The 16,547-nt window shown below is 39.9% G+C and overlaps 1 protein-coding gene across 4 annotated transcripts in view; it reads right to left on the reverse strand.

Moving 5' to 3' along the window:
• Positions 1 to 1,256: 1,256 nt before the first annotated feature.
• The window catches only part of LOC107591552 (dorsal-ventral patterning tolloid-like protein 1), a 37,073-nt gene continuing 21,782 nt past the window's right edge, over positions 1,257 to 16,547 (reverse strand). For all 4 annotated transcript variants that reach the window (XM_016280739.1, XM_016280740.1, XM_016280738.1 and 1 more), the window contains 15 exons: positions 16,201 to 16,306; positions 15,977 to 16,101; positions 14,010 to 14,125; positions 12,389 to 12,491; positions 12,154 to 12,270; positions 11,632 to 11,777; positions 10,843 to 11,038; positions 10,628 to 10,753; positions 9,677 to 9,837; positions 9,362 to 9,542; positions 6,225 to 6,350; positions 3,890 to 4,017; positions 2,366 to 2,579; positions 1,774 to 2,024; positions 1,257 to 1,696 (listed from right to left, as the gene is read on the reverse strand). In XM_016280739.1, the coding sequence (XP_016136225.1) occupies positions 1,562 to 1,696; positions 1,774 to 2,024; positions 2,366 to 2,579; positions 3,890 to 4,017; positions 6,225 to 6,350; positions 9,362 to 9,542; positions 9,677 to 9,837; positions 10,628 to 10,753; positions 10,843 to 11,038; positions 11,632 to 11,777; positions 12,154 to 12,270; positions 12,389 to 12,491; positions 14,010 to 14,125; positions 15,977 to 16,101; positions 16,201 to 16,306 (2,231 nt within the window). In that variant the 3' untranslated portion in view covers positions 1,257 to 1,561. The remainder of the gene's footprint in view (positions 1,697 to 1,773; positions 2,025 to 2,365; positions 2,580 to 3,889; positions 4,018 to 6,224; positions 6,351 to 9,361; positions 9,543 to 9,676; positions 9,838 to 10,627; positions 10,754 to 10,842; positions 11,039 to 11,631; positions 11,778 to 12,153; positions 12,271 to 12,388; positions 12,492 to 14,009; positions 14,126 to 15,976; positions 16,102 to 16,200; positions 16,307 to 16,547) is intronic.

A 16,547-nucleotide genomic window follows, 5' to 3' on the forward strand; every position in this document is an offset into this window, starting at 1 on the left:
TTGTTCACTTCTTCAGGAGGCGTTACTGGAAGAGTAAGACAGTTTTCTTCTACAGACAAATTAGAGAATATTCTATCAGTTTTCTCACTCACACGCAAATATAATTCAAACTCAAACAACTTCACATGGTTTGTGCAACTCATCAGAAGGTCCAGTTGGAATCTGCAGACTTTTGTCACATTATAAGAAAAAATGTATAGAGATCTGCAGAATTGAATTAAATTCTGATTATCTCAGTGATAGTTGGAATTATGCAAAGTGTGAACACAAAAGGCGTGAAAGCTGCAATGCAGATTCCTTGTAGGCCTGCTCATGAATGAAGCACAAGACACTGGGTCTCATTCACTCGAAATTGCTGGGATTATTTTGTATTTGTACATCCAGGGGAAAAGTTTCGTGTAAACACATTAATTTGTTCTTAACCGACTATTATTAAATGAATGTGTTATTTGCATAAAATATGCCAAATCAATCTCCACATTAGGGTGTTCCACACAGCCTTTCCTTCACAGTCTTTTGTCGCTCTCAAACATATAACTCTCTCTAAAGATGCTGTACATACACATATTTGCACTGTTATACAGAGAAACATCGCAGCTTGAGCTATAATGCTGCTTTTCACTATATATGATGAAATATATTTAAGATGAAACATCTATTCATCCTAACACGATTATAAGGCCACCCCGAGCATGTGATTTACCTAAGTGTGGTTTTACTTGTTCCTACTTTTTCCGTAAATTTAAAATACGTTTTAGTATGAAAGTTTTTGGGAATCATAATTTGTACGCAGATTTCACACACTAATTCATGTGTACGCATGCTTTGTGAATAAGACCCACTGCCTTAAAACAGCTTGGCATAGAATTGTTATGTTCATCACTGCAAACATAAACAATGGGCTACATATATGTAAGGAAGCTTATTGTTAAATAGGGCTACATATTTACTTTTGCACTTTCAATGGAACGGGAAAAATTAGTTTTGACATAAAGCTAACAGAATAACTGTAAAATTACAACCACATCATTTTAAAAACATTTGAATGAGTTCAGGCTGGTATTTGAAGGCCTCTCTCTCTCAAACACACACATGCACACACGCACACACACACACACACATTTTAGTTGAGGTACTGTGTGGTGCACCATCAGCAGCAAAACTGCTCATGGTGTCCAGAACGACATGCACACAGCCACACACACACACACACACACACACAAGTTCAATAGCAGTTCCTTCTTGTCTTATTGTCATTGTCTCTTAATTTCAGTGTGCAACTCAATATATAACTGGCTTATCTGAATAACGGAGAGCCAACAAAAAGTTGTTATGTCTGAGTGTGTTTTTTCCAGGGATTGATTTACTTCACCGGTCCAGTCAGAGAGCGCAGGACACCACTCCAGTGTGCGGAGCTATCCCACACATAAGAGCAGCTGATTGGTGTTTAGGTTCAAAATGGCAGCACTTCCTTAGTGGCTGAACATAGAGAGGCAAATCCAATGCAGGAAACACACCACGGCAGGAGTCATCCCTGTGCTCAGTCTCTCTCAGGGAGATGTTACTTGCGTGTGTGTAGCGCCTCCTGAAACTTCGTGCTAGTGTAGCGGATATGGAAGCCTTTCTTACTGATTGTGTCATCAGAGTGGAAATTGATCAACATGGCATCACCAGCAGAGTAAAGCTCCTCACGAGGCTAAACAGAGAGAGAAAGAGGTCAGTCGTAAGATATAAGAAAATCCTCGACTCATTAGTAACACACACTGCTCGTACCCCAGATCCACAAAAGCGTCCGAGTTTGTGCGCTCCGGTGTCGTAGCCATCGTAAAGTTCGATGTAGTCGTACCCGCAGTCGGCCTCCTCCTCTACCTCAAAGGTGGTGAAGGTGAGCTCAATGCTGTAACCCGACTCTGCCGTTATGAGCCACTCGCAGTCGACGTGGCTTGGATAGTTATTATCCCCAAACTGAGCATGAGAATACAGATTCTTCTGCCGTGCTTCTGCTTTCAGCCTACCGCCACATTCTACACACAAACACACACACATATACACTGATTTACTCACATCTGATGACACCTTTACCCCATTAGAAAAAGTTTTATTTTCTTTTTTCAGTTGACTGTAATAAGCAACAGTAAGCAAGGTGGGTGGAGCTTAGCAACAAGTCAAATGTGAAAAAGTAACACTTCAGGGGCTCCAGTCAATATGTAATGCAGTAATGATACATTAGAGGGCTCTGTTAAACTGTGAGCATGACATAATAAGGACTGCTTCTATGAGCACTTGAATCACATTTGACCCAAGTGCTAACTATACATGCAAATAAGCAAAACTCATAAGATGCAGAAAAAGACAGGGTAGTTACCAGTGGAATGAGTGGCCTGAAAGCCTTTCCGCTGCACTGAGGCATCGGAGATGAAGCGCAGGTACATCCTGTTGCCCGTGGAAATGAGTGGTTCTGGAAGCGTACTGCCACACAGGCGGCTCAGGATGGGCATCTTGTCCGAGTCACCGTCAAAGGCCTCCAGGTGATCATATGCACATTCCTGGTGCTGCTCAATCTCAAACTCATTAAAAGACTAGATACAGAAAGACACAACAGAAGAAAAATTAGTAAGAGAAAATAATTTTGCAGCAGTCACTAACACATCAATTCAACAGTAAGAAAAGGTCTCTCTTCTTTGACCTCCTCAGCTAAAAGCTGGACACATCTGACATATTTAAGGAGCATATCTGCTATACTGTATTTTCAATGTGATGGCTGCAGGAATTAAAATCTCAACGGACAAACTGTTTCCACAAAAATATTAAGCGGCACAGCTGTTTCTGTTTTGTATTTTAAATCATGAGTATAAGAGACTTTATCAAATGCACTGATCAAATTCAGCAAAATATTTAATAAACAAACATGCAAGGGTCAGGATGTGTGAATGAAATCTGCAAACATCTGTAGAGCTTTCTGTGGGAATAGGTTCCTTGTGTGGCTAAACAGAAAAAACGCGTTGCCAAGATGGCCACTGAGTGAACTGGCTTGCCTTGACAAAACTTTAAACTGGGTTGTGTTGGAGCATCCGCAAATCCCTGAACCACTGCATGAGTTTGAATTACATGTTTTAAAGTTGTGCCTTTAGTGCTTACAACATTATCCGTATTGGATAAAAAGCCAGCTGTTGCGGCTACACAGAGAGAAAGCAATAAAAGCATGAGCGTGGTGATAAAGTTACTCTACAAATGTATAATGAGAACTTCAAACGTTAATGCCAAAATTATATATTAATTCTAATGGACCCTAAAACAATCAATCCCCAAAACTACCTCATCCAAACAAACAAACCTTTTTGTGACTTGCTTTCTGAGAGATGAGGGCCATTTAGAATCATTCTAGATCTAAGACGACGACTCAGAAGTCCGATCCAGAGCACAGTGGGAGATACTGAGGTCACCCTCTAAACCCTGCCAAAGCTGGCTGCTAACATGTTTGTTAATATGTTAAAATCCTAACTGTGAATTGAAAAATTAGCTGAAGGACACAACTGCTCAAGCCTTATTAATGTGATTTATTAGATGTCCTGGCTTACTTGTATCTTGTGCGTGTTTGTGAGAACATGTACTGTATATGTCTATGGGGAGGGAGGTTTTGATGCATATGTTTGCACGTGTTTGTTTGTTTGAGAGGAGATTATACGTGTGTTCATGATGTTTATGTGTGATGCAAGATTATTTGCCTTTGAACGTGAGAGGAACACAATAGGATTACATGTGTGTTTGTGTCTCTGCTCGGGTCTGTGACCGTAGAGGTCTTGTGTGCTTGTTTTGTGAGATGTATGTGTTAATGCAAAGGTTGTTTAACACATGCAAACATATAGCAGAGAATTATATAAAGACTCACAATCTTGACCCGGTGGCCCGGGGTGGCGCTGATCTCCCACGCGCACTCCTTCCTGCTGGGGTATTTGTCAGGCCAGTTCGGACTGCTGATGGTTCCGCTCGTGCTGTGGATCTTGTGCTCACACTCGGCTGATAAACAAGTAAGGGGTGAAGAGGGTAAAGATCATTAGAAACAATGATGCAGCACAATAATAACATGTGAGTGATACCGTTTAGATAACAATGGCCCAGGAGTACATCCAGCAAAACTTTTTTCAATCTGATTTTGGGGGGAAATCTTTGTAATTCCGTGGACTTAAATGTAGTACAATGTGTTGAGCTGAAAGTTTCTCATTCAGTACTTGACACAATTCTTTAGCAGCACTGATGGACCCTTTTTATATTTTCAGGGTTCTCAGAAGTGGAAGTCGTCATAGTTGGGTAAACTTCTAGAACACAAACAAACCAGAACTCTGATATCACTCTGATACCACATTGAAAATCTGTTTATATATATATAAACAGATTTTCAATGTGGTATCAGAGTGATATCAGAGTTCTGGTTTGTTTGTGTTCTAGAAGTTTACCCAACTATGACGACTTCCACTTCTGAGAACCCTGAAAATATAAAAAGGGTCCATCAGTGCTGCTAAAGAATTGTGTCAAGTACAAATCTGTTTATATATATATAAACAGATTTTCAATGTGGTATCAGAGTTCTGGACCCCACTGTATCATGTACAGTATTATCACTATCACACTACACACACACACACACACACACACACACACATGAGCACTAAGTCTTGTTAAGCCTCTATTCTTCCCTCTCAAAATCAGGTCAGTGTGCATTAATGAACAAAGGTATTTTCAGTGTTCTGCCTCTGGTGTTCACACTCACACATACAGACACATGTACACATGCTTCTCAAACACTGATGTGGCTGCTTTTAATGCTGTTGGTTTGTGTGTTTGAATTTGAATAGATAAGGTGATTTGAAAGGAGTTATTTGTGTGTTTATATCACCATTAATACCATATTAGTACCACCATTAAAGGCACAATATCTCAGACAGCTCTTGACTTTGTTAAACTGACATTCTTGTGTAAATACACTAGTAATACTTGTATAAGCAACTAGTAAAGCTGTAAAGCTTTAAGTCTAGTGCTGCTACTGAGAGACATTTAAGAGACTTTTACACATCTTACGCTCTCACACATGTACATGCACAAAGGAAAATGAAAACAGAAGCAGGATTAAGAATATGAAGCTTTGTGAAACTCCAGATGTTTAAAATCAAAGTCCGCGAGCTAGCCTTGAAGAGACAGTCAAGACTGAGTGAGTGAGTGTGTGTGTGTGAGTGTGTGTGTGTGTGCGCGCGTGTGTGTGTGCATTCCAGGATGCTGCTGGTTTAACTTCTTGACCCTGACTCTGGAGCTTAAAGGGTAATATCTCTATCCTCCTCTTCTCAGGTCTAGCTGTTTTTCTTTTCAAAGAGAAAGACACACACTGCTTTAAACTTTCCAAAGCCCACAAAAATGTTAAAAGGCCTGCAGGGCAGAGCTGCACTGGAGTGCTTGTATGAAAGGAGAGGTTTAGTGGGAGACACTGTTTGACTGTAACAGGCCATCTAAACACTTCAACAAGCGGAGATCTGGAGGACAACTATTTTACAGTTTACTTTAACGCTTTAAGTTCAGTCACCTCATTCATTGTATTTCTAATGCAGCTACAAGTATCAATCACACAGAGACACTGTTTTATCATACAAATTTTAGGTTAAATGTTTTTAAAAATGTTGTCTGTAATAATTATATCTGACCTCACTCTGACTCTATAAACAGGTTTGTTTTTTGCTTCTGTGCATTTAAGAACTCAACTATTCTTTGTTGTGCGCTGTAGGTTAGTTATCGGCTCCAGTGTAGTTTTATTTAAACAACTGCCCCATTCTTCATAACAAAATTTCTTCAAAGCCTGCATTATATTGTGACAGGTTCACTAAGCAATCAACGTTGAAATGTTAAGGTCAGATTAAAAATGGTTATCAGAGTCCTCCTTGGAAAATTGGAAAAACTTCAGATCGTCAAATCTTAATTGTAACTGAGATTTGAGTCAAAATAGAAACAAAAATAGAAAAACCTGGCAGAAGACCAGCACAAAAATGACATTAAATGACCCTGCATTTTAAATGCCTAGAAGAAAGTTGCAGGTTTTTTTAGTTGTTTGTGGGTTTTTGCTCGTCCTCAGCAGAATGTAGTATAAATCAACATGCTTACACACGCCAGATGCGCCACCACCCCAGTGACTACCCTCACTTATCCTCTTCTAGCCACTATTATTCTTTTTGCCGACATACCTTCCTTGCAGTCGTGTTTGTTCTCATGCAGAATAAAGCCGTTGCGGCACTGGCACACATAGCTGCCAACAGTGTTGATACACTCATGCTGGCATCCACCGTTATCCTTTGAACACTCATCTTTATCTGTAACAAAAAGAGAAGAAATCGAAAAATAGTTTATTAGGAGCAGAAGACCCTTCTGATTTTAAATTTAAGAAGACCCTTATTTTTATATTTCCTTTGACTGAGACATTCTGAAGCTTGCATAAGAGATGATTTCCAAGAGAAATTTAACACTTTGCCCTTCAGTGTAATGATAAATTCTGACATCTGGAGTCTGATTTTGTTTTGTTTTGTTTCTGTAAAGTGCAGTTACAGTAAGTGATTGAGGTTAAATGACAATTAGCCAAAAGAGATGGAGGAAAATCTTGAAAAGAACAGTGAGAAAAGACAAAAGATTCATAGGTGAATTCATTTAAAAGGTGAAAGTGAAAAAATTCACTTTTCTCTGTGATATTTCACCACAAAAACCAGCCACAATCCATTTAACCACATGCTAAATAAACTGAAACAGAGCAACACCAAATTTAAATTAAGCCACTGTCATTTCTTCTAGCACAAACACCTTCATTTTATGTAAATTAGGCTCATTATAGATGCATATATTAAAGATGTATGCATATATTATAGACCATAATCTGATTCGCATAATTCCTGTAGTTAATTAGGCACAAAAACGACACTCTTGCAAATAAACTGAGATATTAATGGGCACAACAACAGACCCCCTTTTCCCTTTAAAAACAGGATAGGAAGGAGAGAATTATACTGTATGTTGTTGGGGAAGGGTTAAGTGATTAAGAAAAAGTGCTATCATATTTAGTCTGTGTGTCTAATACGTGTAAACTAAATGTCACTTAATGGTTGCATGTTCAGAAACAGCCAATGATTCCTTATGTTGTTGTTGTTTTTTGCTCATCTCTACACCCCCAGTGTCCCATGGGTCAGAAGCCTTTTAGAAGCTGTTATTTCCATTGAAGTCTCAGGTTTCGCTAATTATCACACTTCAACCACTGCGCAAAACCACCAGCATATTCATCATACAAACCCAACGAATGACAGATTGAGAGACAACTAAAGAGACCCAAGACTTTGTGGGTTACCACACGTTTTTCATAATTAATGTTGTTTTCAAACCACATATTATGTCTTGAATGATTTCCTGCTGTTACTGTGCGCATGACGTGCCCTTTCTGTTCAAAAGATCCTTATTTTTTCCTGAGAAATTAATGCTTGATCATAAAATGCCACAGTGGAATAATTGTGCTTCTTAAAAATCATTTTAAAGGTCCAGCCAGCGTATCAAAATCTTGCTTTCTTTACTGTGCGTATACAAGAAATGAATCAGCTCTTTCACTGTTTCCAGTTCAGCGCGCTCATTCGGCTCAGTACACACTCATACAGATTAGGAGTGTGTGGGAGAGCTCTGGGGACCTGCCGGCACTGGGCCAGCAAAAATCCAACCTCAGGGACTTCCAGACAATGAGTATTATAACTCATTGAGAGGTGAGCTTATTCTCTCTCCCACCCAGATACAGCGGGACTCGCTCACCATGCGTATGCGCTAAATGTTCATTTGTGCATTCCATTTATGCAGTACAAATATACCCAGAAAATCTAAATACAAACAGATGAATCATAAAATAGCAGATCCTGCCTGTGCTTCAGTTTAAAATAATAAGCACAATAAGTTGCGTGATTTTTTTTAACATGAAAACTAGCCAATCAAAAAAAAAATGTTGTCTTATGCATTCGGGTTTACTGTTATGATTTACTAACATTAGGGCTGGGCGATATGGCAAAAAAATTAAATCTCGATTTTTTTTTCAGAACGCTTGACCGATTCTTGATTTTTAACTAGTCAACTTGAAAATGTAACTACAACATGATTCAAGTAACTTTTTCTTTATTAACACTCTAGTTAAAGACATTTCTATTTCAAGTACACCACTGAATCATGTTAAGAGTAGAGTAAAATCTTAGAATAGAGTAAAAACAAATGCTGCTGACCCAAAAGTTTGGTACATTTGTTGCCATAGAGACAGAGCCCAGTTTCCGAGAAGATGAATGGATTCTTAAAGGCACGTCAGATGTGAGAGCAAATCCATTCCAAAAAAATCAATCAAGGGAGAGAAGGCTGTAGCTGAAACACGCCTTGACATGACCTGCTGGCCGATCAAAGAAATATAAGAGTATACATTCATACTTTACAGTGAGCGGGCCTGTCTGTGGAAGAGAATGTCCTGACTCACACACATTTAAAGTTTCAGTGCACTTTTCATTTTAGCGCACATTAAAATAAAGTGTTTACAAACACTTCCAGATGTTATTTACTCCAAAACATCTACATTTCACATTTACAAGTGACAATCATGCATCCAAAAAGATTACAATCATAAATCAAGCGTAGAGTTAGTTCTGGCAGGTCACGTTAGTCAAGCTCGCATCAGCTGACTCTCAGGTGATCTCCATCTACCTATAGGAATACGACACCTAAGCATTCATATATAAGGTCCCTCAGTATTATCAGCAGTTTTTTGCATTGCTCAATAGCTAATTACCCTCCTCCATCCCCAGCTCCTCCTCTGTCAGTCAGGATTCAGCCTTCTGATTCTCCTTTGAATCAGACATTCTAAATGTGGTCATTTATGTTGGTTCTGTTCTGTTTACCCTGGGGGGGGGGTTATCGCTGCTCTCCCTGCTCTCATCCATGCTAGGCTGCATGGATGTGCAGGGAGTTCTTGCACAGAACAGAGCCATACCGCCAATCCAAACTGTATGCTAATTGTCAATCATCTTTGACGATAGTGGTCCTGACAGAATTATGCTTAAGTCCAGATTCCACTGTTTGGATTAATACTTTTGGATAGCCTGTTCCAACAAGGAACATTTCTAACCAAACCCACAGAATTTCTCATGATATAGTTGTTTGAGAGAGAGAGGGGGGCCTTTTACCCCAGAAAATGTTTGGAAAGCTTTTGAAATGTACATTATGAAATTCATATACACAAGCGAGCTTGGGTGGAGGTGTCAAAACATAGCAAAGACTTCCAAATCTCCATTTCAAATGAAAAGCTCTGGCACGGTGGTCTTACCAGAGAAGAAATGAGCTTTGAAGCCTTTCTTGGAGACTGTGTTGTCGGATTTGAACTCAATTCGCATGTTGTTGTACTGGGAGGTGATGACCTCAGGGACTTCCGTACCGCAGTATTTCCCATGAAGCTTCGAGTCAGATGACAAGCCGCTCCGCACCTCAACATAGTCATACTTGCAAACCTGTGCAGATGAAATATACAAATAATACACTGATAAACATCCATCCTTCTGTCAGTGTGTTTGTCTATCTACCTACGATAACACACTCTCCTACACTGGCACATCCACGCACACACACATTTAGAGGGTCTCACCTCATTTCCCTCAAGTTCAAAGGTTTCAAACTGCATGGATATGCGGTACTGAGTGGGAGCCACCACTTGCCACACACAGTTCTTATTGGGAGGGTATTCCTTAGGCCAACCTGGGGTAGTAATTGTGCCGTTCAACTTGGTCAGCAAGCCACCACAAGCAGCTGAAAGAGAAAAAGAGTGAGCACCAATGTTATTTTAGTATCACTAATCATGCTATTATAGTTTTTATTCAAAATTTGAATTCACATTTATTGTTATTTTCTGTTTTCATTTTAATTTTAGTTAACACTTTAGTAAATTTGTCATTTTGTTTATTTGGACCAGCTGGCTCCACTGAATCACAAACTGAGAGTATGATAAATAATAGATGTTTATATTTTCTATCGAGCGTTCAAAATACAGAACTGTGACAATGGGCGTATCGTTTCCAACATGCGCTGTATATGGTAGACCAATCACAACAGACTGGGTCATCTGACCAATCAGAGCAGAGTAGGCTCACCGAAAGGAGGGGTTTAGAGAGACTGAATCTTAGAACTGCTTCGAATGAATGTTTTTTTTATGGTTTTCATTTTAGTTAACTATAATAACCCTTGTGAGAACAAAGCTTTAAAAACATAACAGTGAAAGGTTCTGTCTTCAGTGCTCTGGCAGTATACTGACTAATAAGCATTCAATTCAATGGAAACTATAGCACAGGTCTTTGATGGTTTTTGTGTTATTTTAGCATAACCACAACACATTGTACTTTATTAATGACAGAAATCATGTGGTTTCTGAGCAGAGTGAGTGTGGCCTAAGTGCTGTTTGTTCTTGTTGTTTTCCTGTTGACTGCGGATGTTTTCCTGAATCATTCAGTTTGGCTTGAGCATCCGCTGAACATGTTTGAGTCAGGCAGACGGATGCACCTGTGTGCAGTACGATCACACACACACAAACACACTCTCTTACCTTCACAGCTCTTCTTGTCAGGGGCCAGTTCGTATCCAGGATCACAGGCACATTTGAAGCTTCCTAATGTGTTAACACATCTCTGTTCACAGCCCCCATTATCTGGCTTCAGACACTCGTCTTCCTCTGTTTTAATGACACAGACACAGAGTAACGTCAGTTGAATGGACAACTCATCAACATCTGATAGCACTGTTTTAGTTATGTGTGTGAACCTTTGAAGAAGTTTGCAGCAAAGCCTGCTTTATTAACCGTCCCATCAGAGATGAATTTCATCCAGAGAGTGTTGGAGGTGGAACGGATATCTTCAGGTTTATCATAGCCACAGAATCGGCCGATCAGAGGGCTGTTCTCAGACAATCCATCTCTAACTTCTAGATAGTCATATGCACAGCTGTCATGCCTCTCGATCTGCACAAACACAGGCACAATAAAGTATGTGTTAATGGCATTAGCATGTCTACGGCACCTTAGGTGTCAATGCCTAGGAAACAATCCAATAAAAACAGGATCTCAGGCATCTCTGTGTATATTACTGTATATGCCAGGCTTTCAGTTCTGCTACACGTCCTGCAAAAGAAGGTGTGAATGTGTGTATGCAAAGGCAGAGAGTGGTTCCATTCCCTCTGAACAATTCGACACCTTTGACCTACTGACACACACAATGGTCTGCATATATACTTACGGAATGACTTGTAACAGCATTCTGACATTTTAAGGTAAATAATCAAACATGTCTGTCTTTTGGCCTCACACACCTGCAGTCTTATAGGAAATTCAACTTGACAAAGATGTGTGTCTATTTGTAAATGTATATCATAAAGTCTAACTTTAAACAGCACACATGTAAATAGCAACAACTATCCTCTTTTTTGCTGTCCTTCTCAGAATGAAAAGACAAGGGAAAAGGAGAAAAACAAGAGAGGAAGGCTAAAGTGAAAACAGAACTTGACTGGAAATACATAAATTGAGCACAGCCAAAAGAGAGGAGACAACAACCTCACCTCAAAGACCTGAAAGCTCAAGCCCACACTGTAGCCCTCGGACACTGTGATCCTCCACACACATTCCTTAGATGGACGGTAGTCATCTGGATAGTTTGGAGACTGAATCTGTCCAGAGTCCTTACTGATCTCCCCTCCACATATTGCTACCAGAGAGAGAGAGAGAAAGTTAGACTTTTACTTTGTCGTCAGAAATACTTCATACCATTTTCATACTATTTATTTAAAAATTATTATTTGTTAAAACCATATTGTACTACTTAATGCTGGTTTCTACCCATCATAAATCAGAAAAGAAAAAAGGAAGATTTTTTTGATTCCATAAAAAAGACCAGGTGTTATGGTACAAACTCTCTCTCTGCTTGTCTACACTTGTATTCTGAGTGTGATTCATTGTTGTTGTTTTTTTCAAAATTTGTTTGGACATCACAATTATTTTATCTGTTGTTATCTTCTGGGCATGATAACCGTGTAGTGTAAATCTGATATTGTGACAGCCATAACACACACACACACACACACCTTCATAGACTGCTGCGAATCCCTTTCCAACCCAATTGCTGCTACTGCGGAACTCAATCCACATCCGGCTGTCTGTAGAGACCAACACTTCTGGAATTTTATCACCACAGAAACGACCTGCACACACACACACACAATAAATAACAGTGCCTCATTAAGCATGCATTGCATTGTTTATACATATTGCTTAATATACTCCATTATATTCCTGGTGAATCCACCAGCATGTATGTACCCAGCAATGGCGCTTTCCTCCAGTATCCGTCACGAACCTCAATGTAGTCATACCAGCACAGGCTGCTCTTGTAGAGGTCCATAGTGGTGAAGTTTAACACTATCTGAAATGGGCAGGACACATGCAGCTGTCATATACGTCAAACTTCACGCATTAGATCAGCGTTTCTTTATCTGCAACCTCGTAATGAAAACAATTACAGGAAGAAATAGATTGAAAATTGCAGATGCAGATAAATGTGGAACAATTCAGTGCAATGAACCTCTGTAAAGTTAGACACTTAAAGGGGTCATATGATGATGCTAAAAAGAACATAATTTTGTGTATTTGGTGTAATGAAATGTGTTTATGCAGTTTAAGGTTAAAAAAACACATTAATTTCCACATACTGTACATTATTGTTTCTCCTCTATGCCCCGCCTTTTTGAAACACGTCGATTTTTACAAAGCTCATCGGTCTGAAAAGTGAGGTGTGCTGTGATTGGCCAGCTATCCAGTGCATCATGATTGGCCGAATACCTCAAGCGTGTGACAGAAATGTTACGCCCCTTACCATACTGTGATGATGCCCTGTCAGGCCGGAGCGATGATTCAAAAACATGAAAACCCATTATAAACGAGGCATTCGTTGCATCCAGTGGGGACATAATTATATTATTATAATGACTTATACTGTCTTTTTACGCGTTGCGTTGCATCACGCCGCGTAAACATAAAACCATGTCTGCATTTGTGATCGGAGAAATGACAAACAACAAGCCCTACTCTACACTGCCCAAAACTCGCGTTTGAATCGTCAGTGGCAAATTCTTTCAATATACAAAACGTACTTACAGTCTGTGAGTCAGAACAGCCGGCATTGTAGTCTACTCTACCAGGATCAGGAAACAGTCCTCCATAAAATGTGCTGCACACATCTGAATATTTGGGTTGAAGTGTTCCGGAACAGTGTTGTAAATACAACTTAACCACTGATTTCTAGTCATGTTCTCTTTTGGAAGGCCAAACAAAGTAGTTTCGCTTTCACAACGAAACACAGCGTCACACATGGCAGGCGTGAGTGAACGGAGGCCGGTGGGCTTGAGAACAGCGCGGCCGGCGGATTCAACGAAGGAGCGTCCGGCGGGCTTGCGGCAACCACATGTGACGACCCCGGGCTGGACTCCACTTCGTCCACGGTGAAAGCCGATTCGGTGATCCACAGCGCAAAGTTGATGTATTTCCTCAGCGACCAGCATGGATCAGCTCCAGGCATGACGAAGCGATATCGTCCTCTTTTGGAAGACCAAACAAAGTAGTTTCGCTTTCACAACGAAACACAGTGTCTTCACGACATGGCGGCGGCAACAATACTACAGCGAGAATAAAAGTTACGCCTTCCTTCTTTGCGTGAACATTTGGGCGGCATTATGCAAATCTTCCCACATCATGACATAGACATGTGGGGGCGTGTTAGAACGAGCCGTTTTAGGTAGGCGTTTCTTAACTTTTATAAAGAATATCTCTTTGGATTTGAGACTTTAGTTTTTGCAACTTTACAGATCTTCTTTATGCACCAAGAGCTTGTAACACTGAATGAAATCGCATCATATGACCCCTTTAACACACAGAAGTGTCTTACCTTCTCCCCAGGTGTGACGGAGATCCTCCATACACAGTGTGTATATGATGGGTATCCATTAGGATATCCCAGAGATGAGAAATTACCAACTGAGTCCTGTAGTGTTTCGCCACATGCTGGGAAGAGACCAATACAATAACATGATTAATGAGCGTATGTAAAAAATTACATTTATTACAAAAAAACTTGAATGTGTAACTTTAATTAGATGCTAATTTAGTAACCTCTTTGAAAGACTCAGTGAATGTTTCTTTAGACTGATTCAAACTGTTTACTTTGACCAATTCATTAAAAGAACCAACTCAACAGAGTCATTCACTCATGAATCGGACTACACTGGACATGCTGTGTTTGTTTTTTCATGCAACCGGGAAGACAGCACAATAGAAAGATGTTCACAATTACAAATTCTTGTATCATAGCATGGTATATTCAGCAGCGGCAGAGTGCCACCGCTAAATAGCAGTGCAGGAAACAGATACACACAAACAATGAAGTAACAAAGACCTATTGACTGTTCTAATGAGATCTCAGGGGCCAAACAGTACAGGATAGGGGAGCAGACTCTCTGTTCAAGAGAAGCCAAATCATCTGCTAACATTTGCCAAAAGTTCCTCCCAATTAGCAATGTAGCGGTTGGCCAAACATTTGCCTGAGAAGCCTCTGTTTATCATCACAGCTCACTGGACATTGATTGCGTACGGAGGTGCTTTTGGGTGTCAATTTCAAGGAAATATAAAGACATAGTCACAAGTCACACAACAATCCAGTGCACAGTCACACGGTAGATAAGCTGTTATCTTTGGCTTGGGTGGAGACAGTCACCTCTATTTCAGTCTAAAGTTGGACTCATAACCTGTATGTAACAGCAGAGACAGGAACTTTCAACAGTAGTTTCCAAAACTTACAATAAAAATTATATAATTTACTTTATAATTATTTACATCATTTACCATGTCACCCATGTCCATTTATTTTTCTTTTTTTTACCAAAAACAAAAAAAAGCAGATGTTAGGCAGAATGTCCAAGCTGCTCTTTTCCATACAAAGAAAGTAAGTGGTGATTTATACAGTCAAGAACCAAAAAAAAGACAAAAGCTTTAGTTGGGCTACTTTTATAAAAATTATCCTTTTTGGATCATTTTCTCTCCACCTACTTTGAAGGGAACAGTTCGGTCATTCTATTTAACTTTTCATGTTGTGTTTCATTACAAAAAGAGTCTAGAATGGCTAGGTAAACTACTCATTTTTGGCAAATTGCCAAATAAAAGTGGCCATTCAGTTCACAAATTTTGTCACAGACAGTGAATATGGTGGAAGAAAGAGAGCTTCGTCTTTGAATGTGAAGTAGGCCATGCGTCAAGCATTTACACACACACCCTCACTAGTAGTGCATGAACTCAAAACAATACAGCAGTAAAATAACACACTCATGTGCCACTCACATGGACACACACACATGTAGGCAGTAGAGCGAGAGGGTCTTATCATACTCTTTGTCCTTCAAATGTCAGGGTGGCCCTCTTTTCTTTCCTGAGAGAAAAGCACATCCATCTACCCATCCACAACCCACTTGTCCTATGTAGGTTTGCAATTTAGTGTCTCCAATTCACCTACTCCACATGTCTTTGGATTGTGGGAGAAACCGGAGCATCGAGGGGAACCCACGACATCATGGAAAGACCATGCAAACTACACACAAGAAGGCCATCTGGCTCAGCTGGGACTTAAACCAGGGAACTTCTTGCTGTAAGTCGAAAGTGCTACCCATTGGGCCACTGCAAGAAGTGCATCATAAAACTGACAAAAACAAATGATCTCATGCAAGCTAACACATCATATTAGCTAGAGACGATCATCTCCACATAAAGTGAGGTCATCTTCCTGAAGTTAACACCCTTGGTGTTCCTTCATTTAAATTTTCACTCTCTCTCTCATACACACTCACACACACACTGTAGGCCTACCTGGGCATCTGTATAGCTTCTTGGCTTGGGATATATCTCCTTTGCTGAGTCTAGTTCTCTGACCGATCGCAGGCCTGACACCATTCTCATCACGAGAGGGAAGAATCGTGTCCAAAAACATTCCTCTGCGGAAGAGAAAGACAAAGAGGAGAACATTTGTATTTGTATAGAAATTCTGAATTAAATTAACAGGTGTGAAATTTCTTGTGTGACAGAAGTCTTACCTGGAGAAAGTGTTTCTGGCATAATGCATGATGCTGTCAAAATCATAGGGCTCACCAAGAGAGTTGACATCCCCTGGTTCCATCTTAATGAAGTTATACTCCTGACCTGAGTGCGCACACATACACTCATATTAAAACCGATAGGCTACATTCACAAAGCAAGTATTTAGAATTGATTGATTGGTGTGACTCTCGAATTTTCCTGTTCATACAACAGCAGCTCAAATTCTGTCTATATGAACAAATAACTGAAGTCAAATTTTTTCTATTCTTGTAACAGCCATGAATAATGCCTGTAACATGACTAAATTAAATAGCAAAGGTGGTGATGTCAATATCACAGAAAA

Source organism: Sinocyclocheilus grahami, unplaced genomic scaffold (assembly GCF_001515645.1).
Source record: "Sinocyclocheilus grahami isolate Dianchi unplaced genomic scaffold, SAMN03320097.WGS_v1.1 scaffold143.1, whole genome shotgun sequence".
Lineage (NCBI taxonomy): Eukaryota > Metazoa > Chordata > Actinopteri > Cypriniformes > Cyprinidae > Sinocyclocheilus > Sinocyclocheilus grahami.